This window comes from Electrophorus electricus, chromosome 18, assembly GCF_013358815.1.
Source record: "Electrophorus electricus isolate fEleEle1 chromosome 18, fEleEle1.pri, whole genome shotgun sequence".
Classification (NCBI taxonomy): domain Eukaryota; kingdom Metazoa; phylum Chordata; class Actinopteri; order Gymnotiformes; family Gymnotidae; genus Electrophorus; species Electrophorus electricus.
In genome coordinates this window covers 1,461,222-1,486,573 of record NC_049552.1, presented here as the reverse complement: position 1 = coordinate 1,486,573, position 25,352 = coordinate 1,461,222, and the positions used below count along the sequence as shown (strand labels likewise).

The 25,352-nt window shown below is 47.7% G+C and overlaps 2 protein-coding genes across 4 annotated transcripts; one reads left to right on the top strand and one right to left on the bottom strand.

Moving 5' to 3' along the window:
• The first annotated feature begins 121 nt into the window (after positions 1–121).
• Positions 122–4,244, top strand: pold2 (polymerase (DNA directed), delta 2, regulatory subunit). Its single transcript, XM_027031865.2, has 11 exons — positions 122–259; positions 392–614; positions 700–821; positions 1,354–1,477; positions 1,568–1,682; positions 1,899–2,097; positions 2,200–2,280; positions 2,367–2,524; positions 2,788–2,915; positions 3,110–3,211; positions 3,359–4,244. The coding sequence occupies exons 2-11, from the start codon at positions 401–403 to the stop codon at positions 3,517–3,519; spliced, it is 1,404 nt and encodes a 467-aa protein (XP_026887666.1). The 5' UTR covers positions 122–259; positions 392–400; the 3' UTR covers positions 3,520–4,244.
• Positions 3,991–22,178, bottom strand: si:ch1073-459j12.1 (inactive carboxypeptidase-like protein X2). Of its 3 annotated transcripts, none has more exons than XM_035536169.1 (24): positions 21,979–22,178; positions 21,581–21,893; positions 19,980–20,218; positions 18,896–18,970; positions 18,390–18,599; positions 16,580–16,882; positions 16,158–16,286; positions 15,919–16,011; positions 14,810–14,884; positions 14,446–14,505; positions 13,277–13,330; positions 11,250–11,342; positions 10,048–10,157; positions 9,767–9,906; positions 9,578–9,662; positions 9,166–9,310; positions 8,778–8,866; positions 8,544–8,667; positions 7,937–8,133; positions 7,372–7,551; positions 6,355–7,099; positions 5,965–6,104; positions 5,494–5,593; positions 3,991–5,329 (listed from the first exon to the last, which is right to left on the bottom strand). In XM_035536169.1, the coding sequence occupies exons 3-24, from the start codon at positions 20,143–20,145 to the stop codon at positions 4,749–4,751; spliced, it is 3,894 nt and encodes a 1,297-aa protein (XP_035392062.1). In that variant the 5' UTR covers positions 20,146–20,218; positions 21,581–21,893; positions 21,979–22,178; the 3' UTR covers positions 3,991–4,748. The 3 variants fall into 3 exon arrangements, with proteins under 3 accessions (XP_035392062.1, XP_026887664.2, XP_026887665.2); XM_027031863.2 differs by having other exon boundaries at positions 21,815–21,893; XM_027031864.2 differs by lacking the exon at positions 13,277–13,330 and having other exon boundaries at positions 21,815–21,893.
• Between the last annotated feature and the right edge of the window lie 3,174 nt (positions 22,179–25,352).

Below are 25,352 nucleotides of genomic sequence, written 5' to 3'. Positions count from 1 at the left end.
AAGCACGAAAGGCCACAGTAAGCAAACGTTTTATTTCAGTACAGCATATGCAGCACTAAACGTTTATGCTAAAAGCGAGTTTGAGGACGTTGCGCTAGCGGGAAGTTACGTCATCTCCGGAAGAGGAGAAAGGTGAAGTATTTAGCGGGAGATGTTTTCGCTGTTTAAAATCTGTTAATTCGCTGCTTTTATTATTCTGAGCGAAAAACAAACCTGTTTAAAACGCGTCTCAACGTTTCTTTGCAAACGTGGACATAAGGTAAGAGGTTCCTGACCGACGTAGTTTGGTATGTTGTCTAATGGTTGCGTTATAGAGCAGTTTTCTCGCGCCCAGGAGGTCCCCGTGCATGTTGTGCACTGATTGGGTTTGCATGTCCTCGCGCCCTTGCAGGTGTCCGTCATGTTCTCGGACGTCACCGAGCCCACGAGCACGTTGCTGGCGCCACCGGGCTCGGAGAAACCGGTGTTTGAGCGCGAGCAGCCCTCGTGCTCGACCTGCTCGGACGGGTTCCGCCTCGGCGAGCGCAGCTTCAGTCGCCAGTACGCGCACATCTACGCCACGCGGCTAATGCAGATGCGCGCGGTCCTGCGCGAGAGAGCGGTGCAGAAGTGGGGTGAGACCCGTGATGGTGTTACCGATCAGACCACGAGCTACCACCGCGTGTTCTTTACCGGTTCTGCGTGCGGCGGGTGTTTCAGGGGCGGAGGTGCCGGGCCGGAAGCTGTGTGACCTGCAGATGGGCGAGCACTGCGTGGTCGTGGGAACCTTGTTCAAACACATGGAGCTGCAGCCCTCAATCCTGAAGGAGATCAGCGAGGAGGTGAAGCAGACACCAGGGAGGGGAGCAGCGGGGAGGTGAAGCAGACACCAGGGAGGGGAGCAGCGGGGAGGTGAAGCAGACACCAGGGAGGGGAGCAGCGGGGAGGTGAAGCAGACACCAGGGAGGGGAGCAGCGGGGAGGTGAAGCAGACACCAGGGAGGGGAGCAGCGGGGAGGTGAAGCAGACACCAGGGAGGGGAGCAGCGGGGAGGTGAAGCAGACACCAGGGAGGGGAGCAGCGGGGAGGTGAAGCAGACACCAGGGAGTGGAGCAGCGGGGAGGTGAAGCAGACACCAGGGAGGGGAGCAGAGAGGAGGTGAAGCAGACACCGGAGAGGAGAGGGGAGGGGAGCGGAGGGGAGGTGAAGCAGACTGGTACAGTAATCCTGTTCTGTCAAGCTTTCCAATATTATAGTATATTAGTAATATTCGTTTAACATCTGACCCATTCTCCATCCTTCCTTTGTTCTCTCTCTCTCTCTCTCTCTCTCTCTCTCTCTCTCACTCCTCTGTTCTCTCTCTCTTTTACCCCAGCACAACCTGCTGCCCCACCCACCTCGAACCAGATACATCAGCCAGTCAGATGAGCTTATTCTGGAGGATGAGCTGCAGAGGATCAAATTGGAGGGCAAAATCGAAACGGCGAAGTTTGTTACTGGTAAGGGGTGTGTGAGAGAGTGTGGGTGTGTGTTGTCTGTTATTCTAAAGCTCAGTTATTGTGTGTGCTTTGATCTTTATTCTCCCACAGGGAGTGTGATTGCTATCCTGGGAGCAGAGAAAAATGACGGTAAATTCACAGTGGAGGACTACTGCCTGGCAGATCTGCCTCCACAGACACCCAGACAGCCTCTCAGCACAGACCGGTAAGTTCTGCTTCAACATCTGTGTAAAACTACACCTGTAATAACTGCACACCTCTATGAACATGCACACCTGTAAAAACCTCCACCTGCGTAAAACTACACACGGCCTGCTGAGACAAACTGCCTCTCAGGTTGGTTTTAAATTGTACTTCCATACCTAACAGTAACCTTCACCTCTGACCTCATTCCAGTACCCTGTGTGCATGGTGTGTGCAGGTTCGTGCTCCTAGCCTCTGGTCTGGGATTGGGTGGGAGCGGAGCAGACAGCATGCTGGGATTGCAGCTGCTGGTTGACATGGTAACGGGTCACCTCGGCGACGTGGGAGAGCAGAGTGGGGCGGCGTCCATCTCCCGCGTTCTGTTGGCGGGGAACCTCCTGAGCCACAGCACGCAAGACAAAGACTCCACCATGAAGGTGCATTGAGAAGACCAGCATTGCGGGGGGGACCCTTTTGGGTGTAACGCACCGAAGTAAAATGGCGTTCTTTAAGAAGAGTGTTTCCTATGTGTCCTGCAGGCCAAGTACCTGACGAAGAAGACGCAGGCTGGCAGCGTGGAGGCTATCAGGCTACTGGATGAGCTGCTCGCTCAACTGGTGGTGGGTGTGCTGACCGTCCTTGTAGCTTCACCGTGACCACGAACAGCTGCTCTGACTGGCGCCTCGGTCTCTCTTGTCCCTCGCAGGCCTCCGTAGCGGTGGACGTGATGCCGGGGGAGTACGACCCCACCAACTACACCCTGCCCCAGCAGCCCTTGCACCGGTGCATGTTCCCCCTGGCGGTGCCCTACCCCACCCTGCAGCTGGTCAGCAACCCCTACCACGCCATCGTGGACGGCGTCCGGTGAGCACAGGCCCAGCCACACACAGCCTGCTGTCGTCTGGAGCCCGCCGGGTGTTAATGGGCAGCCCCTCCTTTAAAGGCATGCGTGATGGACACTGCCGTGTTTGGTTTAGCGGGTCAACAGTTTTCCATTTCACTGTTCTAGTTGTAACGTTAATCAGTGTGTATCTGAGACTGCGCTGCGACTTCAGGCCACCAGCGTCGGACCAGACCGATCAGCACTAATCATTGGCTCACATTGTTTGTTTGTTTGCTGGGATCAGCTTTCTGGGAACATCAGGGCAGAATGTGAATGACATTGTCAAGTACAGTAGCGTGGACGACCACCTGGAGATCCTGGAGAACACACTCAGACTCCGTCACCTGGCCCCTACTGCCCCGGACACTCTGGGTACTGTAGCTTTGTTTGTCTGAAATATTGTTATTAAAATTTAGCACAATTTTTATATGAAGTCAATGTTTTTTCCTTCTTTATTACTCAAGTGAGTAAATGTATGGTAAACGTTTAGGTCATTTTGTGTGTGGTAAATGTTGAGCTGTTATCTATTAAGTTCCTTTCCCAGTGAGCTTGCGTTTTGCTTCCAGGTTGTTACCCATTCTACCAGAAGGACCCCTTCATTCTGACAGAGTGCCCCCATGTGTACTTCAGTGGAAATGCACCCAGATACCAGGCCAAACGCCTCACAGGTTACTAACCCCTCCCGTAGTAATGCAACACGGGTCACTCTGGGACTCTTGAGACTCTGTTTATGGAGCGTGTCAGCTGCTGGTGCCATACACGTGGTGTTGCGTCTCCCCTTTCCAAACGGGCCCTTCCTCCCCTCTGCCTTCCAGGACCTGAAGGTCAGGATGTACTGCTGGTGGCCGTCCCAGAATTCAGCAGTACACAGACGGCATGCGTGGTCAACCTGCGCACGCTCGAATGTGAGCCAATCAGCTTCTCTTCCTTCTCAGCCGAGGATGATGAGGACAGCGAGGTGAACATCAGCCACTAAGCTCAGCTCTCAAGATCGCAACCTCTCACCCTGTTTACCAAGTTGAAACTGCACTGTACAATAAACACGCATGAAATGTTTAGGTTCCTCTTGTAGAAAAGCTGTTCTATGCCTGAGAGGGCGGGGACAAACATTTCCATCCATAACTCCTGACATGTTCACCAGATGTCTCCAGCTAAACTGACCTCTAGTCCCTCAGCCCGCAGTGTGTGTGTGTGTGGGGTGGGGAATGAGAGCTTGGCTTCAGCAAGTAAAGGTCCTTCCCAAAATTTTGATTTGGGTGCCTGCTAATTAGCTCAAGGCTACAGCTAGAATTAATTGGTCAAATCAAATGGATGATACAGAATCGTGGCAGGACTTTTATTTTGCAAAATTGTAGACCTCTAATTCTGGGAAATTATATACCTCTCTGCTGAGCCTATTCTCAGATTGCTGTTATTTTTTTTTTCCTCAATTGACTGGATACCTGTATTCCACCAAAGCTTTTATTTCACAAACACAGGTAGATAAGACAAATTGGACTTCAAAAGTGACTGTTTTGCATGCTGGATTATCTGTGAATGGTTAAAATATAGCAAACACAGAAAATATATAAACAAGCCTTTTTTTTAGTTGGAAAACAGTATTTTGCCCTTTTATTTTTCAACCTTGTGAACTCTCCCGTGGAGGTTGTGCAATCTTATACAAGTGAAATATGTAAATAAAGTCACTTTTGTATAAACACAGTTCCTTTTTGTGGAGGGGGCTATGTGTGTGTGTGTGTGTGTGTGTGTGGTTGGCAGAACTGACTGGATGGAGAAGTCTGAAGTTTGGCCTGTAGAGCAGCTGGGTGTGTCGTGCATGTTGGGTTGACGTGGTAAATTAGAGAGGTGGCTGATGGGCTGGACTCAAGTAAATCAAGAATGAAGGCTTTGGTACAAGTCTGATGCAGAAGACACAGTAATGAGAGGACAGCTTAGAAACTACAGAGTATGGCATCTGCAAACATTACACCACCACTGTGTGCAAAACCTGACTCCTGTAACACCTACTCCAGAACCTCATCCTCCCTTCGAGGTGATATACATGCAGACTGCTCTAAGAATATGATGTTTGCATTACGTACTGGTTCTGAAACTGCATGGACACTCACCCACCCTCCCCGAATCTCCTGGTGGGAAAAAGGAAACACGGGGCTTATTTTACAAACTTTACATCCTCTGAGACAAACCTCGCCGCCACAGCCTTGTTCAGTAATCATCAAAGCCGTAGGTGTAGTTGGAGTCCAGCGAGTCTGTGATTTCAGTCTCTAACTGAGTGGTGTTTTCCTCAGGGAGGTCGGTGAACATCCAGTAGTCATACCAGGCCGTGGTGCTCTCGGTCGGAGAGACAGTGGTGGGAACAGCAGCGGTGGTGCTGAGCATGGTGGTTGTCGGTGGCAACACTGTAGTTGTCATCTTGGCAGCCAGAAGCCTCTGTTGACGCAGGCGGCGAAGCCTCATCAGCCGTAACCGCCGGAAACGGGATCTGTTGGCAAGTTTACCGTTGTTAACAGGGATTTGGTTGCTAACGATGTATCTCCCACTGTTGCCATGTGAGACGTAGCGACTGCGTCCTCCGGGGTTTAGCAGTCTGATGGGCTTGTTGCCATGGAGAGCCATGATCTCTTTGATGCGGTTCCAGTTGGACTTCGTGAGCTCAAAGTTGCAGAGGGTGGCGCCAGCTTCAAATCCCACGACACACAGCCTTGTTGAAGAGGAGTAGCCGTCGGCATGCGCGGTCACGTGATATTCACCAGGGTTGAGCAGGCGCCAGTAATCTCCAGCCTCACCTGAGAGAGATTATTTAACTACACAGGTTAAACAAGGACGCGTTTTCCTGTACAGTACTGACTTGTGCCCTGATTTCAACTACTCTGAACTGATGCAAGAGTTGATACTTGATACTAATGCCAAAGTACAATGTAAAGCTTAAGTCTTAATTTCTAGTTTTCACCTGTGGTGACATCATGGTTGACTCCCTCTACAGAGACTGTGGCATTGAGGATGGGGTTGCCTTCCTTGTCTCTCACAATCCCCTTTATTCCTCGATGCACCTGGAAGGGTAAATGGCAAAAGTCACATAGGAAACAATCCTGCTTTTAAAGGATTTGGCAAGAACTGCTACTGTGAAAACAGGACAAAGGGACATTTATACCAAAGCATTTTAATATGGCCAACTCTGATCTGAAGTCAGTTATCAAGAAACTGTTAGATTGCCCAAGCATACAAAAAAGTGTGTTTTATGGTTTGAAGAAGTTAGCAAATAATGTCTGATCTACTAATTAGCATAATCTTATCAGCACAAACTCGTTGAAGTATGCAAGAGATGACATCTGCCAGTAGGAATATGAATTATGATCTCATAAGCATGCAAAAATGTCCGCTCTCCAGGTTTGTTTAGCGGCAGCAGTTGCAAGCACCTCACCTGCTCTATGAGGGTGAGCAGAGCCTCTCTGTTGTGTTCCCACTCTCTGAGAAGTTCACTCTGATGGGGGAACTTGTCACAGCCCAGGAAGATGGACAGCTCAAAAGCGTTTGTGTGCAAGTAGCTGAAATCATTCATACCTGCGAGAGAGAAAACAGTGATGCAGTATAGTTACAAGGTATGTATGGTCAGCTTACAATGCTAAACCACAAGATGAACTGAGATGTGGGATGAACAGCTGGCTACCGGTTGAAGCACAACACAGCTGGCGTGGACATTTCCATGAGATGGAAATGATGTAATATAAAATTAAAGGAAGGCATTCTACTGTGGTAGAATTACATGGAACTGCATCACCATGGCATTTCTGGCATCTCCTTCAGTACTTACTTCCCGGAATGGGCTTCCACTTGGCACGGTTGACAATACCCATTCTGCCTGTAGGGTCCTCAGTATGGCAACCCCCACGATAGGTGTTGGTCATAGTCCGGTGAGTGGAGGCATATGATATGGCCAGCCAACGGAACAAGGACTGGTCCTCGACCATCCTGATTTCTTCCTCTGGCTCTGCTTCTCCATATCCCTCCCTGTACCCCTCTGGATATCCCTCCTGGTAACCTTCATGGTGCCCTTCTGAGTGGCCCTCATGGTGGTACCCTTGATTCTCCTGATGGTACTCCTGGTTTTCGTGTGGGTACCCATAACTTTCTTGGTTGTAGCCATAGTTCTCCTGGTGGTAACCATGTGTCTCTTGATTGTAGCCATAGTTCTCCTGGTGGTAACCATGGTTTTCTTGGTTGTAGCCATAGTTCTCCTGGTGGTAACCATGGGTTTCTTGGTTGTAGCCATAGTTCTCCTCGGGGTAACCATGTGTTTCTTGATTGTAGCCATAGTTTTCCTGGTGGTACCCAATGTGAAGATAAGGATTTGGCCTCTCCTCTTCTTCCTCCTCCTCATACTGGCGCTTGTATCGTCCTCTGGGGTTCCTCTTCTTCTCCTGTTCCTCGGACTGCTTGGTAAGTCGACGCATGTCAAAGGGGTATGTTACCATTCGCTCACCACCCTGCAAGTTGGCTCCCAGAACGAACGGGTGGCTCTCCATCCAGGAGATGAGGGCCCGGGTCTCCACGGCTAACTGAACAGACACCCGGTGAAAAGCAAATGAGATTTCTGCACATGGTAGCTCAGTTCAGAACAACCGAATCCCAGTAATTGCTGGTCACAGTCATGTCTAAGGAAGATCAAACTGATTGCTTGGAACTTAAGTAATTCATGTTATCTTAGCATTTAATTAGCCTGTATGTATGTGACATTTAGCTTAGCAACTACTCAGAGCTGGAGTATATAATTAGATTATGTTTGTATTTGTTATAAACTGCTTCTTATCATTTGTAGCAACTCTCTTACAGGTCCATTTTCTGCCAGATAGCCTTCAGGAATTGGCACATGATGATTTGGGGTCAGTTTTGGCACCATGCCCTTGTCCTCTGCATCCCAGAATATGTTATTGAGGTCAGGAAAGTTCTGGAAGATGTCATGGCCCTCCTCCGTCCAGTGGCCCAAGGTCCAGCTGCCCAACTCCGATCCCTGAGGCAATGAGAGCGATGACAAGATTTCCACAGTCCTAAAGCAGAAAAGCATCCACAAATGCTAAAACTAAAGACTGACTGCTAGCTCTTTACCACATGCAAACACAGTAAAGTGCTAACCACCCTGACTAGCTAATATGTTAGCTTGGCTATGCAAAGATCAGAGTATTTGCATAAATTGGTTTAATGAATTAGTGCTAATCTTGCCTTGTTTTCTTTTACTTCAGTCTATGTAGAGAATCCCGAATTACCTTTGAGTTTGAAATGTGCTACATCAACAATTGAGCTTAATAGCAAACACAAGCCAACTCGAGTGAATTCGGTAACAAGGATTAAAAGGTTTCACGTCTGCACAAACGTGCAGATTTCAAGGCACTGCACACCCTCTCGGAAGCCTTCACGTGGCCGTCGGGGTTGACCGAGGGAACGAGGTGGATGCGCGTTCCTTCCACTAGGCGGCGCACTCGCGGGTTGCCGTCCTTGTGCTCTTTACAAAGGTACTGCATGAGGATCAGCAGGAGTTCCCTGCCCAGGGCTTCGTTACCGTGGTAACCAGCTGTGTAGCGGAATTCTGGCTCTCCTGGAGAGAAGAGATGAGGAGGGTTTGGGGTTGCAATCGTGAGTTCTACAAACCATTATTTTCTTCAGTGTGGATAATGTCAATGTTTTCAAGAAGGTGAATAATGTATCAATATTTTAAACCCATTTTAAACCCGAGCATCAGAACCTCATAGTGATTCAATCAATTTACATAATATTCACCTGCAGGCACTTTTACATTTTTAATGTCTTACTGGGACACCTGGTACACCTGCTTGATGACTGTGGGGGCTTTTTTGCAGATCCGTTCAACAGCTTTTATATCTTCTGTTTTTAACGAATACTGATTGACTTTAAAATTAGAGTCCTACTGACCTGTTCTGTTTCTGACACGTCTCACCTGTTCTGTTTCTGACATGCCTCACCTGTTTTGTTTCTGACATGCCTCACCTTTCTCATGGACCCCTGGTTTGCTGCTGTACTCCATGGCATAGATCTGTAGTCCCTTTGAACTCTGACCTAGGCTGTATAACCTGGTGATGTTGGGACACTCATCTGAGATCGACTTCATCAGCTGCAACAACCAAAAAACAAAATTAATTCCAAAATCTCATAGTCTTTCTCTGGTTTGAAGTAGTTTGGTCAGATGACCCTCCATTCAGCACCTCCCACTCTGCATCTCACCGTCTCCATCTGCAGGTAGCTGTGGTGTGTGTAGTCCAGGTAATCTCTGGGCATCACCTCATTCTGACTCTGGTATGTGCTGAGAGGATCTGAGGGACATGTGAACCACTGTTGAAGAAGCCATCTCAAGTGCTTATCTTATTAACCCAATTGCTTTATTATTATTATAATTATATGTAGTAGGACTAGTAGTAGTCGCAGCAGTAATTGTAATGGTAGAAGTAGAGACAACAGTTAGCATTATTTGTATAAGGATTACTAATAGTATTATTAAACCATCGACATCTGTGGACATTACAGTATCTACTTTGTTGGTTGTATTATGGCATTTATATTCATCTTGAACATGAATTGCTAACTGCGCAAGGTCAAAGGTCGCAAGGCTCACCAGGCACAGGGCAGCCCATGACCTCCATCCTCATGCACATGGTGCCGTTCCAGCTCTGTGGCAGGATGCGGATGTAACGCGCCACCACAGGCTCCACAAACTGGGCCATCGCTGGAGTGTGCTTATCGGAGTTCCCAAAGAACAGCTGGGAGAGACACGGAGATGACAGATCAGGAGACACGGAGGTGACGGAGAAGATACCTGAACTGACAGAGTAATTGTAGATGAGGAAACGACCCCTGAATGTCTCCTGAATGTCTCGTAAATGTCTCCCTATCACCTTTATTTTAATAACAGTTTATGATACCAGTAAAAGCATAAAGTCAGTGTGGAAACAAGTTGGTGAGGTGTGACATGAACAGAACATGTGAGTGTCTGTGGTGGTGCGTGATTGGCCAGTCTGGCTACCTACCCAGTCCGTGTATCCGTCATGGAGAACCGTCCACTCTCGGCTGTCATTACTGAACGCCACATAGTATGAAGTCACATAGTCGTTTCTAAAAGACCAAGCAAACATATTTTGTTCCCCCGGAACACGTCCACCACAGTTATCAATAAAAATGGGTGATTTTTATTAAAAACTTTGGATTTTCTCCCTCACTCCAAGGGGTCGTCGCGGCCCTGCGTGATGACCCCTGTGAACTCTGTGAGCGTCCGTGCGTCCAGTTCGATCCAGTGATCCTTCTCCAAGGGGTTACCGCACCATGCCCCTCCGTTCAGGTCATCCTCATCTCCAGACGCCTGCACAGGAAATGCCCATGAGCCAACAGGAAATGATCAGTGCATTTAGTTTCAGCTGAATGAGGTTTCTAAGCTGCATCCCACAGTAACACACAGTAACACTGTATGGTGATGTATCTAATGTGTGTGTGTGTGTGTTACCTGAATATTAAGACGAGCTCTCTGAGGCCCATAGCGGTGATGACTCATGGATGATGTCAGAAGCTGATCTGCCTCCACACGATGGGACTCCATTCCCAGGGGCGGACACACTGACATCCGGAGGAGAACATCAACAACAGTAAAACATACCACCAGCACAGATCACGGGTTACATCATGAAGCGGTTAAACCTCGTTACTGTGTGTGATTAATGTCAGCACTACTCTGCATATCCCCGGTAGTGGTTTCCTCCTGCGTACTAACCACAGGAGAAGGTCAGGACTCTGACACAGATGATGTTTAATGTCTCTGTTTTCTCTGCATTTGAGCCTTTAGTCCAGTATACATGGCCTGTGTGACTTGGCTACGGCATCTGGGGCTTTGGTGCTGTCTCTTGTTTTGTTCAGAGTGAGACCTCATTTCTACATCTGCTTCACAAGAACCTCTGGAACGTTTCAAGTTCCCTTTGAGAAGGAACAGCTGTGGAAGTGGGTCACACATTTGGCAGGAGTTAATCATGCGAACAAAGGCTTTATTTGTGCTCTCCATGCTCGCTGCGTATCTCTGTGGGCTCCTACAATTTCCCTGCTCCTCTCATGACCTCAGATCAGCTGGCACTGCCTGCACTACCCCACACTGGACCGTCCACGCTGGACCCTTCACAATGGACCCTCTACACTGGACCGTCCACGCTGGACCCTTCACAATGGACCCTCTACACTGGACTGTCCATGCTGGCTGGCAGGCTCTGGAATCACTTCTATAGAATCACTACTCTGGAATCACTTCTGTAGAATCACTACTCTGGAATCACTACTCAGGAATCACTTTTCTGGAATCGCTACTCCAGTCTGTGATTGCTATGATTGCTCTTGCATTACTCAGAGGGAACTCCTCCTCCTCCTCATTCAACACTCCGTAACTCGTCTATTTTCCTCCTGTCTGCGTAGTAAGGAGACATGACTTGGGCTTTGAGTACCAGATAAATAAACACATTTAGTTAAAAGGCACCAGTGTTCTGGTAGTGGGAGGAAAGACCTGCGTCACACCACAGCCGTTAAAGAATGTGTAAAAATGCCCATCCAGTTAAGTGTTAGGAGTGTTTCAGAGTACGAGACTCCAGGACGTTCTCAGAGACTGTTTCAGCTATGCTTAACACGGCGTAGGCAGCCTGGTGACACATGGACAACAGCCGTCCTCACGTTTGGGGTCTCTGTAGATGCGCGGGGGCGGTTTGACGATCCTGCGGGCTCTTTCTTCCTCCTCCTCTTCCTCGAGTCTCTTCCGCTCTCTCTCTACATAGGTCAAAGTTTAAAACAGAATTACTAGCACATATCAAACAAATGAAAGTATCATGGTTAGAGTCACTGCAGCCATTATATTATATTATAACACAGGACCTGCTGCACAGTTAAAACACAGTACCTGCTGCGCAGTTAAAACGCCGCAGATATAACACAGTAATCACTGCACAGTTATAACACAGCAACTGCTGCAGATATAACACAGTAATCACGGCACAGTTATAACACAGCAACTGCTGCAGATATAACACAGTAATCACTGCATAGTTATAACACAGTAATTTCTGCAGATATAACACAGTAATCACGGCACAGTTATAACACAGCAACTGCTGCAGATATAACACAGTAATCACGGCACAGTTATAACACAGTAATTGCTGCAGATATAACACAGTAATCACTGCACAGTTATAACACAGCAACTGCTGCAGATATAACACAGTAATCACTACACAGTTATAACACAGTAATTACTGCAGTTATAACAGTAATCGCTTCACAGTTATAACACATTCATCGCTGCTCAGTTATAAAAGCCATAAACCTGAAGAGCTCTTATTAAACATCTTGTTACTCCCAATAAGAGCATTTAGGTCATTATGATGATTATTAACCTCATATTCATTAGATCTTCATCTCCGTCAGTGGAACTTTGTGATGATTATCATTTCTGCCCAGTGGGTCTCCAGCTGAGAAGCCCAAGAGACCTGTGCCATGTCCCAACCTTACAGCGGACGGGCCTACACAACACTGTGCTCTCTCTCCCTTGCTCTCTCTCTCTCTCTCTCTCTCTCTCTCTATCGTTTCTCTGCTCTCACACCATGTTTTTACTAGTCTCCATTGTGTCTCTACTGATATTTGTGTGTCTCCATGAGTTCTCAGATATTACACATCAATCCCCCCCACCTCTCTCACTAAAACTTTATTTAAATGGATTGTTTCTTTCAGCTCCAGTTCAGCACAAACCCACTGTGTGTATGTGAGTGTGTGTGTGTGTGTGTGTGTGTGTGTGTGTGTGTGTGTGTGTGCGTGTGTGTGTGTGTGTGTATATGTGTGTGTGTGTGTGTGTGTGTGTGTGTGTGAGAGTGTGTGCGTGTGTGTGAGTGTGTGTGTGTGTGTGTGCGCGTGCATGTGTGTCTTATCAAACTCTAACGTCTAGCCCCCAATAGCTGTCTTGGCTTCGTGTTCAGTACACACGGCCCTGTTTCTTCCTGTTCCGCCCTGCTGTAGTAAGAAACATAAACACTGTGATCGGTCCATCACAGTTGGCCTGGTTACAGACTTCATGAGGTCAAAGAAAGTTCAAATTTGTGCTTATTTTTTTAAACAGCTTACGTGTTCCCTTACACCAAATCCTGCATGTCAGAGCTGCAAATCCACTCTGCACCCCCACTACAACCAGTCCCACCCTCCACTACAACCTTCACATCATCTTCCATCGTCCCATAGTCAAAGCAAAACCTTGAACCCCTCAGGGACCCTCTGCTTTGTTTGGAGTTCATGAGAACAGGGTCCGGCTCACGTGTGTGTGTGTGTGTGCGCGCGGGGCAGAAACACAGCTCTGAGTCAGCCTCTAGCAGGCACGCACACTGAGCTAACACTGACTCTAGTTACCTGAGTCCGCACTAGTGTAGCGTGAGACAGAACACACAGGTCTTTCTCAAACCTACACAATGACGAATGCAAGAACGCAAAAGAAACTGCAACCTGCAGATAATACACAGCCATAGTTAATTATAGTTAATTGTCAGATATAATCTCGGACTGCCCTGTCTTGTTCACGGCGGCGGATAATTACAGCGTGAGCTGAACGCCTGTTGTGTGCAGAGTGACGGACTACGTGCTCAGAGCTGAGCTAGAGTAAACAGTGCTAATTTGACCTCCCAAGCTCCCTCCGGAGCAGCAGGAGTCGCGGGCCGTACCTCTCTCCTCCAGATCCTCCCTTCCCTCCAAGTGCTCCATTTCCAGCCTCTTCTCTACAGCAAAAACAAAGAAGTTATGCAAGAATGTTACTGCCCTGACCAGCAGTGAAAAAGCCATAAAAAGTACCATTAAATCCCGGCGTGTGCAGGAAAGACACTCGGGGCCCAAACGTTTGGCTGATTAAAAGTACCGTTGGACGCGCTGTAACTCTGAACCATGTTCATAACTCAGTTACTGAATTCTCTCTGGCGTGGTAATGTTCGAGGTAGATACCAATCGCCATGGTGACGCTCGTGCAGTGAAAACGGAGCCGTCGGGCCGCTGTTGGAGCGTGTAATCTTGACTGCTGGTGACTCTGCTCCAGCTGTGTAGTTGCTCAACTGTATTTTACACTTCTACCATCTACAACGTCTAACGGTAAACGCTACGTGAATTATCTTCAACACGTCCACATCTCCATCGTTCTGTCAGCTGGGTCGGACTGGACACTTATTTATATGTGTATTTAATAAAACTGAAGTTATGAACTACAACAAAAAACCTCAAAACCATTCTCCAACTTAATATGTCTCACTACCTTCCGTGTCTATATGAACATAGCTGGAAAACCGAAAACTTACTCAACATGACAGAACACACGCAGAATACACACAGAACACCCAGGACACACACACTGAACACACACACACGATATCCCTTCTTATGTTCTGGTTTCTTTTTTATGCAAATTTCCATCTGAATGTGTCATATCGCTCTCTCTCTCTCTCTCTCTCTCTCTCTCTCTCTCTCTCTCTCTCTCTCTCTCTCTCTCTCTCTGTCTGTCTCTCTCTCTGTCTCTCTCTCTCTCTCTCTCTGTCTCCTGCAGAGAGAGACAGGATGGAGGACTACGTGTCTGGCTCCACCTGTTGCAGTGGCACACACTGCTGTAAAAATGTTCACTTCAAAGAAAGACGCACCAAATCACTGACAGGTCATTCTGTCTGTGCTCTAATGCCAGCCAAGAAAAGGGCCAAACTGTCACTGTTTTATTTATGCTGTTGCCCTGAATAAACGCGATAAAATTACAGACCTCTGTGTTCAAAAGACTAGAAGCTGTTTGCCTGTACAGTGAGTCTAAAGCACACGTGTACCGTGTCTACAGTACACATACAACGGACGACTTGTGTACCGTGTTCATACTCATACTCCTCGTAATACTTGTTTTCATACGGAGGTGCTGTAGGTTCCTCTGGAACAAAAAAGAGAAAAAAAGACCAGACTTACAATTTCCTCTTCGTTTTCAAATCAGTGGTATGAGACGAGATGCCGTTTTGATCTAATATTGCTCGGGGCTTTGCAGAGGAGTGTGGTATGATGCTGTTTACTGAGTTCTGTACCAGCCACATCGGCCAGTTCAGGTTTTTAACGTACTGTATAAAAACATGGTCTTTAAAAGTGCTTTATGGCAGTTCATAAACTACAGAAACAGTTTTATTGTCATTTAAGAGTCGGGTGCCTGGTTCCCTGTCTATGCTGTCCTCTGTAACGCTCACCCGAGGCGCTGTACACCCAGTCAGTGGGTACCGTCTCCTTCCCGTCCGGGAAAGGCAGGTTCTCCGGAACTTCATCTGTTAGTGGAAACAGACCAAAAAACACAGAGGCTGACACCTCACATGATTGACGAACGCAGACGCAGAGACACCTGTGGGGACACGCGACTGAAGGAACGCAGACGCAGAGACACCAGTGGGGACACGCCACTGAAGAACGCAGACGCAGAGACACCAGTGGGGACACACGACTGAAGGAACGCAGACGCAGAGACACCAGTGGGGACACGCAACTGAAGAACGCAGACGCAGAGACACCAGTGGGGACACACGACTGAAGGAACGCAGACGCAGAGACACCAGTGGGGACACGCGACTGAAGGAATGCAGATGCAGAGACACCTGTGGGGACACGCGACTGAAGGAAAGCACATGCAGAGACACCAGTGGGGACACACGACTGAAGGAACGCAGACGCAGAGACACCAGTGGGGACACACGACTGAAGGAACGCAGACGCAGAGACACCAGTGGGGACACGCAACTGAAGAACGCAGATGCAGAGACACCAGTGGGGACACGCGACTGAAGGAACGCAGACGCAGAGACACCAGTGGGGACACGCAACTGAAGAACGCAGACGCAGAGACACCAGTGGGGACACGCGACTGAAGGAACGCAGACGCAGAGACACCAGTGGGGACACACGACTGAAGGAACGCAGACGCAGAGACACCAGTGGGGACACACGACTGAAGGAACGCAGACGCAGAGACACCTGTGGGGACACACGACTGAAGGAACGCAGACGCAGAGACACCTGTGGGGACACGCGACTGAAGGAACGCAGACGCAGAGACATCAGTGGGGACACGCGACTGAAGGAACGCAGACGCAGAGACACCAGTGGGGACACACGACTGAAGGAACGCAGACGCAGAGACACCAGTGGGGACACACGACTGAAGGAACGCAGACGCAGAGACACCTGTGGGGACACGCGACTGAAGGAACGCAGACGCAGAGACACCTGTGGGGACACGCGACTGAAGGAACGCAGACGCAGAGACATCAGTGGGGACACGCGACTGAAGCAACCGAAGGACACTTACATGTGGCATCCCAGTAATCGTCATCTTCTCTGCCGGGCTCTCCGATGACTACGACTGTGGAGTTGGTCTCGTCTACAATCCAGAGGTCATCATCTGCAAAAAGGGGGACCAGAAGACAAATACCAGACAGAAGAAGCAGGAGAAGAAAAGCGAAACACTGGACTGTTGTGAATCTGTGTAGAATGTGTACTCAGTCTCTGTGTGACACTGAGACTGCAGCACATAGACGGATGCCACACCTGGTCCAGGATAAAGATCCGGATACTCCTCTGTTGGACTGAAGTCCGTGGGAAAATCTGGAGGAGAGCTGGTCAGCTTCTCTGTGGGTGGGGCTGTGGCAGCAGTTGTGACTACCTCTGTATTGTACACTGTAAAACACAAAGCAGTTACAGGCACTGTTCACATATAATCACAGTCACATACAACCATGGTGACAGTCACACTGATATAACCACAGTCACAGTGACGTTGACTGCTAGTTCAGTGGCAACGAGTCTGCTGTATCTGAACTGTATGAATGACGTTTACGATGAACTGTAGCATGAGTTTCATATCTGTGCCTCTGCTCTTCAAAAATACATTTTAAAACTGGACTCTGTGGCTTTTTATCACCAAAAATGAAAAGTGATGTGTTTTATCACTGAGGTCCAAGTTCTCCAACCTTCATCCCAGTACTGGTCTGGGTCATAGAAGTCCTCATAAAACTCGCTTAGAGAAGTGGTCGTCGGTGGTAACGTGGTCGTCGGTGGTAACGTGGTCGTCGGTGGTAACGTGGTGGTTGCCTTAACTTTGTTCTTCTTTCCTTTCTTCTTCTTCTCTCCCTTGGGCTTCTTGGTGGGCTTGGGCCGCTTGGGCTTCTTGGTGGGCTTGGGCCGCTTGGGCTTCTTGGTGGGCTTGGGCCGCTTGGGCTCTTTCTGTGTCTTCTCTCGTCCCTCCTGCTGGGGATCTCTACGCACTCTCCTCCCTTTATAAACCAAACGGAATGAGAAGATGAGGGTGGATATCAATCAGAAATACAGCTTCAGTGTGACCAGTTCAAATTTATCCAGGAAAACCCCACCCCCAAAATTCCCTGGAGGGTTTTTAAAACCATTGAATTGTGTCCGTAGAACAGTGGTCAGATACATCAGACTGACCGGATTACACAGATTGGTACTAAATTCCTGTTCCATATTTCCATATTATCAAGGCTGCTACTTTAAACATTGCAACCCCCATTCAAACAGACTGTTTGACTTAAACCTACAGTAGTTCAACAGACAGTTAATTCAGCAAAGACCCTTTTTGTTAGTCTCAACGTAAAAAGATTTCAAACAGAACAGGGATTATTGCCAGGTTGCTAACAAATCCAGCAAACGGTGTTAAAGGAGAAATGTCACTACTGGTTATGTCACGGTGACCGTACACTGGGACGTGTGCTCTGACTACCAAGCTGTACTTCATAAGTCAGTGCAGTGAAATTGGCTCACAACTTCCTTAAGGTTGGGGAAGAACTGCACAGTCACTGTGGTGTATGTATAAGAAAATGGTGGTTCAGTCTCAGAAATAGTGGCATCATTAAACAGTGTTTAATGATGTCCAAACCAGTCCAGACTCGTTATCCCCATAAAGCCACGGACTCAGTCTCCAGCCTTGCCTCCAGACACCAGAACCAGACTCTTCACTTGAGTCTCAGCTAGCCCTCTCATCTCTGGCACCAAGCTTGGACAAAAATAAACAAACACACAAAAACCTGAACTATGTCTAGCAGGCCTCTGGCTAGATTTCAGACAGCCAGTCCAAATTTCCAACACATGGTTCAGGACTGCTGGCTCATTCCATCAACAATCATGTGCAAACTGGTTCCAGTTAGCAGAGGGCCAGATTTGAAAAAGATTTGAAAACAGATTTGAAAACAGAGAACAGAGCGGGTAGATGTGATTAAGGCTGGCACACACTGACCACTATGACAGCAGTTTAGTGAAAAAACAGCCACTGTAAGACTGCTTGTTTAAGAATGGAACATAACACTCGAAAATATTTCTTTTACCACTAATATGATTTATGTGAATTTTAAGGGATTTTTATGTAAGGAATCATTTGTCATGGACAAACATTGCAGCTCGACCATGGAGAGAAAAAAAAAGAAAATGTGTGCACAATCTAAAGTTATTCAGTAATTCCATGTATGTTTACGTCTACTAATCCAAGTACTAATTAGAAGCTTAACAAGTGCCAGTACATCACATTTACGGCATTTATCTGACGCGTTTATCCAAAGCCTCTTACAACTATGACTGAGTACACCTTGAGTAACTGAGGCTTAAGGGTCCTGCTCAGGGGCCCAACAGTGGCAACCTGGCGGTGGTGGAGATGAACTGGCAACCTTCATGGGCAGGATTCGTACTCCAGTACTCTTAATGTTTAGAATGTTCTGGAAGCACCATGGCTCTTACAGCGGTTGTACTGACATAGATAGGATCGGTACTCACCGTGCACACGCACATGTCCTGTGGCCTGTGATACCACATGTGTGTTCTCAGCCACACACCTGTACACGCCTGCATCCTCCACCCGGGACGCACAGATGATCAGAGAGCTCGTTGAGTCATTGTGTTTGTTCACTCTGATGTTCTCGTGGTTTTCTGGAATCTTCTCTCCAGCAAGACCAAACCATTCAACACTTTCTGCTTCCCCAGTCACTGAAACCAGATTTAGCAATTTGCATGTTTGGCACATTTGAGGCACACAAATATAAACTCCTCTTTGTTAAATGGAATCTGTTAAATGTCATGAATTCATTTGGTTAAATTTAATCTGTTCATTTGGTTAAATGTAATCTGTTTATTTCGTTAAATGTAATCTGTTCATTTGGTTAAATGTAATCTGTTCATTTGGTTAAATGTAATTTGTTCATTTGGTTAAATGTAATCTGTTCATTTCAATAAATGTAATCTGTTAATTTATATGTAAATGGGGTGTTTTCAACCTTCCTCACCTTTGCACAGAAAGGTTTTACACTTCCCCACTTGAACCTGTCTGTGTGAGGGTGTTACCGTTACTTGTAAAAGACCTAGGGAAAACAGAACGCGCGCGCGCGCACACACACACACACACACACACACACACACACACACACACACACACACACACACACACACACACACACACACACACACACACACTTGTGTTTCAGTCCCCTCACAGCCGGGGCACACGAGAGACGGAAAAACGCTCCAGTGGTATGAAACATTTCAGACCTTTTTCCTGACACTGCGGGATTTTTTTTAAATAAGCACGGTAAGCGCCAGGGCTCGTGCACACACGCAAGTGGAGGCAGTGAACCTCCCCAGCACGAGACGGCACGTGAGCGAACACCTGGTCACGTCCTCGCGATGCAGATGAAGCGTAACGATGACGACCTTATTAAACGGTCAGCATGTTGTGCACCTGCAGAGTTGTTGCACGAGGTCGCTGGGAAAACTAACCTCTGCACCCGCTAGCCAACATCTGCAAACGCATTCACACTGAAACTTCATTAAAACCACATTTCTGTTGGTGTTCTCCTTAATTAGGGTTCAAACCATCTGCCCTGTGCCCGCTATGACGGACACCACAACTCTATAATTAGCCATATTTCTCAGCGACCAGTCCCGCCTCACGCTGGTTATGTGGACGAAACAAACTTCGTTTCCGCCACCGAGAAACTTGGACGCACGAGCACTGAGTACCTGCTTCAGTTTGTTTGAATGACGTCACATTCGTCAGAACGATCGTAAAGCGCGCGCGCGCGCAGCTGGAGGCGAAACTTTCCCCTCACGGAAAATTCTGCGCCAGCCACGCGCTGCGCCGGTGGATCCGAGCGTCTTGGCGACACTTGCGCGCGTGTCCCAGATTTGCGTCGGATAAGCGAGCTCCTCTGTCGTCAGGTGCGCTCGCGCACCACGTTATTTTTGCAGGAGCTGTCAACGGTGCTCGCCTCGTGGAACGGAGACAAACACTGGCGTGCGCTCCTAAAGCTGCTCGAGCGTCGTTAACCGTGCTCCGCGCATCAGTGTCACGACACTGTTAACATCCCTCACCTGCTTTGGGCTCCGTCTTCTTTTCTCCGACAGCTTGGTTCGTTTTCCCGTAGCTCGCGCCAGTGTCGTCCAGAAACGCTACCGCGCTCGCGCGCACTCTGAGCACCCAGCACGGCGGCAGCAGGCAGAGGACCGCGAGCACCGCGCGAGCGCTGTATCCGTGCATGGTGGCGTCAGCACTAACGCTGCTGCAGACCAGACCAGACTCCTCCAGACACGGAGGAACAGAGAAGGGAGGTCTGGCAGAGAGAGAGAGAGAGAGAGAGAGAGAGAGAGAGAGAGAGAGAGAGAGAGAGAGAGAGAGAGAGAGAGAGAGAGAGAGAGAGGGAGGGAGGGGTGAAGGGAGAGCGAGCGAGGGAGGGTCTGGTATAAACAGATAGAGAGTGCGGGTGAGAGGGAGTTGATCTCAGGCCTGATGGCAGACCACTGCCACAGACAAGCTACTGGATCAGACAGTGGAGTAAACAATACTTGAAATGTTATTTTAAATATTGTTTTCAGTCCCGGCGCTGAGAAGAGCTGACATGCTAACCTACATGTGGAGCTGGAGCACAACTGTAACTCTTAACCCAGACCAGGGTTTGTGGGGGTGGGGGTGGGGGTGGGGGGGGGGTCTGTATGAACCCCCCACGTCTGGAGGACATGGTCTGACGTGGAGCTATGTAAAGACCTCAGAAGATAAGACTGGAGCTCAGTGATGAATGAAAGAGGAACCCCCTCCCACTCCTGCTGTGCCAGAACCAGAGGGGCCGTCCGATGGTTCTCTTAACCTCTGCAAACACCTTCTCATGTCACTCAAAAGAATGTGGAAAAGGTTTTAATCCCAGAGGAAGTTGCACCGCTGGCTTCTATGTTCTCTTGCTCCAACAGACCTGATAAGAATGTGAATTAGTAAACTGCTCTGAACATATTGTGAAGTTTCTTGTATGATAACAGAGATTAAAGGGATTTCTGCAGTTGGGTTCAGTACCAGGGACCCTTGGTATTGGACAGCATGTGACACAGCTGGAGATCAAACCACAACACTCTACCTCTGTCGGTAGGAACTGTAGTTATCCTGAAACAGTTATGACATAACCCTAACCCTCTATGGGTAGGGGAATATATAGCTCCATATTTCAGTGAGACTACCTGGTTATGGTTTTATTATGGTCCAATAAATCTGACTAGTAGTATGTGCCAAGAGCACCAGAACTAAGGTTTGAGTGACAGCAGGAAACCCCGCCTTTCCAGGTTAATGAAAAGACTTCATTTGCAAGAGGAAATGACAGATTTATATTTGAATTATATTCTCCCTCCCACCCAATGGGACTGCAGATTCCAACAACATAATCAATGATATAATACATCCAAACCGAGAGAGCGAGAGACTGTCTCACACTCCAAACCCAGAGAAATGATCCTTCCTGCTGTATAAATATTTATCCACAGAGAGAGAATTTAATAAAGTCCCAGTACAAGAAGCCTGAGCTTCAGTTCAGTATGTTGGTCTTCACGTCGACTTTGCCACACAATAAACCAGAGAAGGAGAAACAGCTACGTTTACATTCATGGCATTTAGCAGACACACTTATTCCAAAAGAGCTTTGTTATTTACTCACAGAACGCTTCCTAGCCTTAAGAACAGAAACTGTTAGTGTCCCTCCACAAGAGACACGTCTCCCAGTCCTTCAGAGGGCACAGAGACCTGGTTAAGAACAGGACATGGAGTCCAAGTAACTCGGAATGGGAATGTTAAAGGTTAATTCACTGGTCCCAGACCTGCGGCACGAACACAAGCTATGGTGTTTATGGGAATGCTGGGAATATTAAAGGCTTCTTCACTGGTCCCAGACCTGCAACATGGAATCAAGCCATGGCGTTTGAGGGAATGCTGACAGGAGCAGAGCAGCATGGATCCAGCCTCCAGCGCACCTGGAGTACATAAGGCAGATGTTAAAATCCCAATCTCACAACAAATGAAAACCTTTAGATTTATTATAATAATCACATTCAATACCATTCCCCAAAGGTTATGTAGCAGAGTCGCCTCTACATCCATTTCCTGTGTATTTCTTTTCCATACTAGGACATTCTTTCCATCATCTTGAGTGGAACCACTGATGTCCTCTGGAGTCTGACAGTGGCTGGACATGGCAGGGACATCAATCAGCCATGAAGAGTATGGAAAAGACATCTCAGTCACCTCTCACACACACACACACACGCTCCCTCACACACACACTCTCTCACTCACACTCACACACACACACAGGAACATCTCAGAGGACCAGAGAAGGAACATCTCAGAGGACCAGAGAAGGAACATCTCAGAGGACCAGAGAAGGAACATCTCAGAGGACCAGAGAAGGAACATCTCAGAGGACCAGAGAAGGAACATCTCAGAGGACCAGAGAAGGAACATCTCAGAGGACCAGAGAAGGAACATCTCAGAGGAATGGACCAGCAGAAAGCTGACCTGTGACAAATCATGGCTGGAATGAAGCAGAGGGTGGAGGGGCGGAGAGACGAGAGAAAAAAGGGAAAAAGGGAGGGCTTGAGAGAATGAGGGAGAGAGAGAGAGAGAGAGAGAGAGAATGAGGGAGAGAGAGAGAGGGAGAGAGAATGAGGGAGAGAGAGAATGAGGGAGAGAGAGAGAGGGAGAGAGAGAATGAGGGCTTGAGAGAATGAGGGAGAGAGAGAGAGAGGGAGAGAGAATGAGGGAGAGAGAATGAGGGAGAGAGAGAGAGAGGGAGAGAGAATGAGGGCTTGAGAGAATGAGGGAGAGAGAATGAGGGAGAGAGAGAATGAGGGAGAGAGAGAGAGGGAGAGAGAGAGAGGGAGAGAGAGAGAGGGAGAGAGAGAATGAGGGAGAGAGAGAATGAGGGAGAGAGAGAATGAGGGAGAGAGAGAAGGGGATGAAGGAGAGAAAGGGTAGCAGGGAGGAAATGGTCCACAGGAGAGAGAGAGAGAGAGAGAGAGAGAGAGAGAGAAGGAAAGAAACCCTGACAGCAGGCAAAGGAGAAAGAGAGCAAAAGAATGAGAGAGAAAAAAGAAAAGCATTAAAAACAGAGAGAGGAAGAGAGAGAGAGAGAGGGAGAGAGAGAGAGGGGGAGGGAGGGATATTTCCCAGAAGGCTCTGAGGGTTCAGACGGAGAAGGAATGTAAACCTCGTGGTGCGGACCCTGCACATACCCCCCCACACACACGCGAAACACGTTGGACATAAACCACAGACATAGCAGTAACATTAGACCAGTCAAATGTCTCTGTTCTTTCATTACAACAGTTAGATTGAGAGACAGAAGGACTGAAATGAAAGAAACAGAGAGCATGAAGAGTGGAGAAAGAGAGAGAGAGAGAGAGATGCACTTAGAATAGAGGGAATTGTGTTAAGCTCTCTCCAAGCATGGGTCCAGTGCTACACACTTCAGCCCACGCCACACTGCAGCCAAACAGAATTCTCTATTCATAAGGTCAGCTGCTTAATCACGGAAATATTGATGTCCCCCCGAGTCATGACTGAGATATGTCTCCGCAGAAGCACAGAGCTGGGAGATTCCAGGCAACCACACGGGTTGCGGTAGAGGCAGAGAAAATTAGTTAAAGTGCTCCCCTCGCGCTGGAGGGCGACCAGGTGACGATGTTGGTGAAGGGTGTGATGGGTTTAGCAGTGCTGGTACCTCCTGACTCATACAGAGAAGAACGGGTCTTCAGCAGGGGGAAATTCCCCACAGACATCTGGGACAGAGCGGTCTGGAAGTCTGATCACATGCAGATGGGCATATCTGACATGTTATTAAACCTCTCTCTCTCTCTTTCTGTCTTCTTAACAGTCTGGCTGCAGCAGGACACATTTCCTTAACTAATGATTTACCTACCAGCCAACAAAAGGGGATTTTTAAAGACAAATCAATGCAGAACTTTCCCGCCATTTTTGATGTGTGTTTAAATCATCTGTAAGTCTGGTGATGTATTTAAGCCTATCCATTGTCCGGTCTTCCATCCAGATGGTTTGCAGATCTGTGGGGCAGACATCTTTAGGTCTTCCACCAGGTTTGACAGACAGACATGATCAAATCCAAGTCTGATTCTTTTATGTTGCCTGTGTGGGGTTAAAACGTCTCCAAAGCTGTTGCACCGAAATGTAAGAGACATACAAGGAGGAGATCTGGCAGTATGCTAATATTTTCCTCCAGTTGATGAGGTTTGTGCAGTCCCAGAGCATGCGTTGGATTGCTTGTGTTGGACCTCGTGTTCATGTGTCTGGGCTGCCAGGAAAGCAGTAATCGCTTCACTAGGGACATCACACCAACATCTGAAGAAGCATTCCACTCACCAAGGAAACACTTACAGTAATAGAAATGGTACACATGCAGAAAATATGAAAACATTCAGGACTCAAACAAGCATCAACGTTCAGGAAAACCGGTCACTAAAAACGCTCTCTTAGTGGTTGGCGCATTTGTTGTCTATTCGTGCTATGATCTTACCAAAAAATACAAATTAGGAGACGGCTACAGAACCACGAACAGTCAGGGAATCGTTTAGACTGTGCTTCTGAACACTTTCCTCCTTAAAATATTCATTTTGCAGCAATTCATAACTTTTCCGCTGGAAAAATGGGACTCGGGACATTACCGTAGCTTTCCTGGCCTGGACTGAAAACCCTGACCACGAGACCCCAGAAAAGCCGTCAAAGCAAAACCTCAGGGGTCAAGCAAATGAAGACACATCCCTTACCCCCTGACAACACAATTCCCCCGACAACATACACACACGCAAGCTGTCTGTGCAGAAACTCAAAAAGAATGTTTAGATACAATGCAAAATAACAGAAAGAGTAAAGTCTTAAAGACAGAAGATGCAAAGTTCCTGGCTGTCCTAATTAAATAAATAAAGACCATCGCACGTATTCAACGTAAGAACAGGATGTGCGCTGCTTCTGGAGGAGAGCGACATTGAGAACACAGCGCCCTCTGGTGGTGAAGCTGTTCAACCACAGTTCGACCATAAAGATGTTTAGAACTGAAGGGAGGAAAAAATACATGTAGAAAAAGAATCAAATAAACTTACAAACAAAATCATAATATTTGTTTTTTCAGTTCATTTATTTATTATTCTCCATACAATACATTACTGTACAATCGTATGTATTCTGAAATATATTCATTATAAAATAGGGCTTCTACAGTCATGGTAACAGTAACGATAAACTGCTCAGTGACCACACAGGCAAAAATAAAACCTCTTTGAACTGAAGTGCAAGACAGTCAAACTGAATTTGATTCAATTCGATCCTATTTGATTTAAACACAATTTGTTTGATGTCAGGGGGCAGCTGTTTGGAAACTGCCCCCCGAGCCGAGCTTTCCATACGCAGGGCAGGAAGGG

Coding starts and splice junctions, on each gene's coding strand:
- pold2 (XM_027031865.2), top strand. CDS start 401: ATGTTCTCGGACGTCACCGAGCCCACGAGCACGTTGCTGGCGCCACCG. Junction 1,478..1,567: donor AACGGCGAAGTTTGTTACTG/GTAAGGGGTGTG, acceptor ATTCTCCCACAG/GGAGTGTGATTGCTATCCTG. Junction 3,212..3,358: donor CCAGGCCAAACGCCTCACAG/GTTACTAACCCC, acceptor TCTGCCTTCCAG/GACCTGAAGGTCAGGATGTA.
- si:ch1073-459j12.1 (XM_027031863.2), bottom strand. CDS start 21,873: ATGCTGCTCTGCTCCTGTCAGCATTCCCTCAAACGCCATGGCTTGATT. Junction 18,971..19,979: donor GAAGACGGAGCCCAAAGCAG/GTGAGGGATGTT, acceptor TGTTTTCCCTAG/GTCTTTTACAAGTAACGGTA. Junction 6,105..6,354: donor GTGGAAGCCCATTCCGGGAA/GTAAGTACTGAA, acceptor TCTCTCTCGCAG/GTATGAATGATTTCAGCTAC.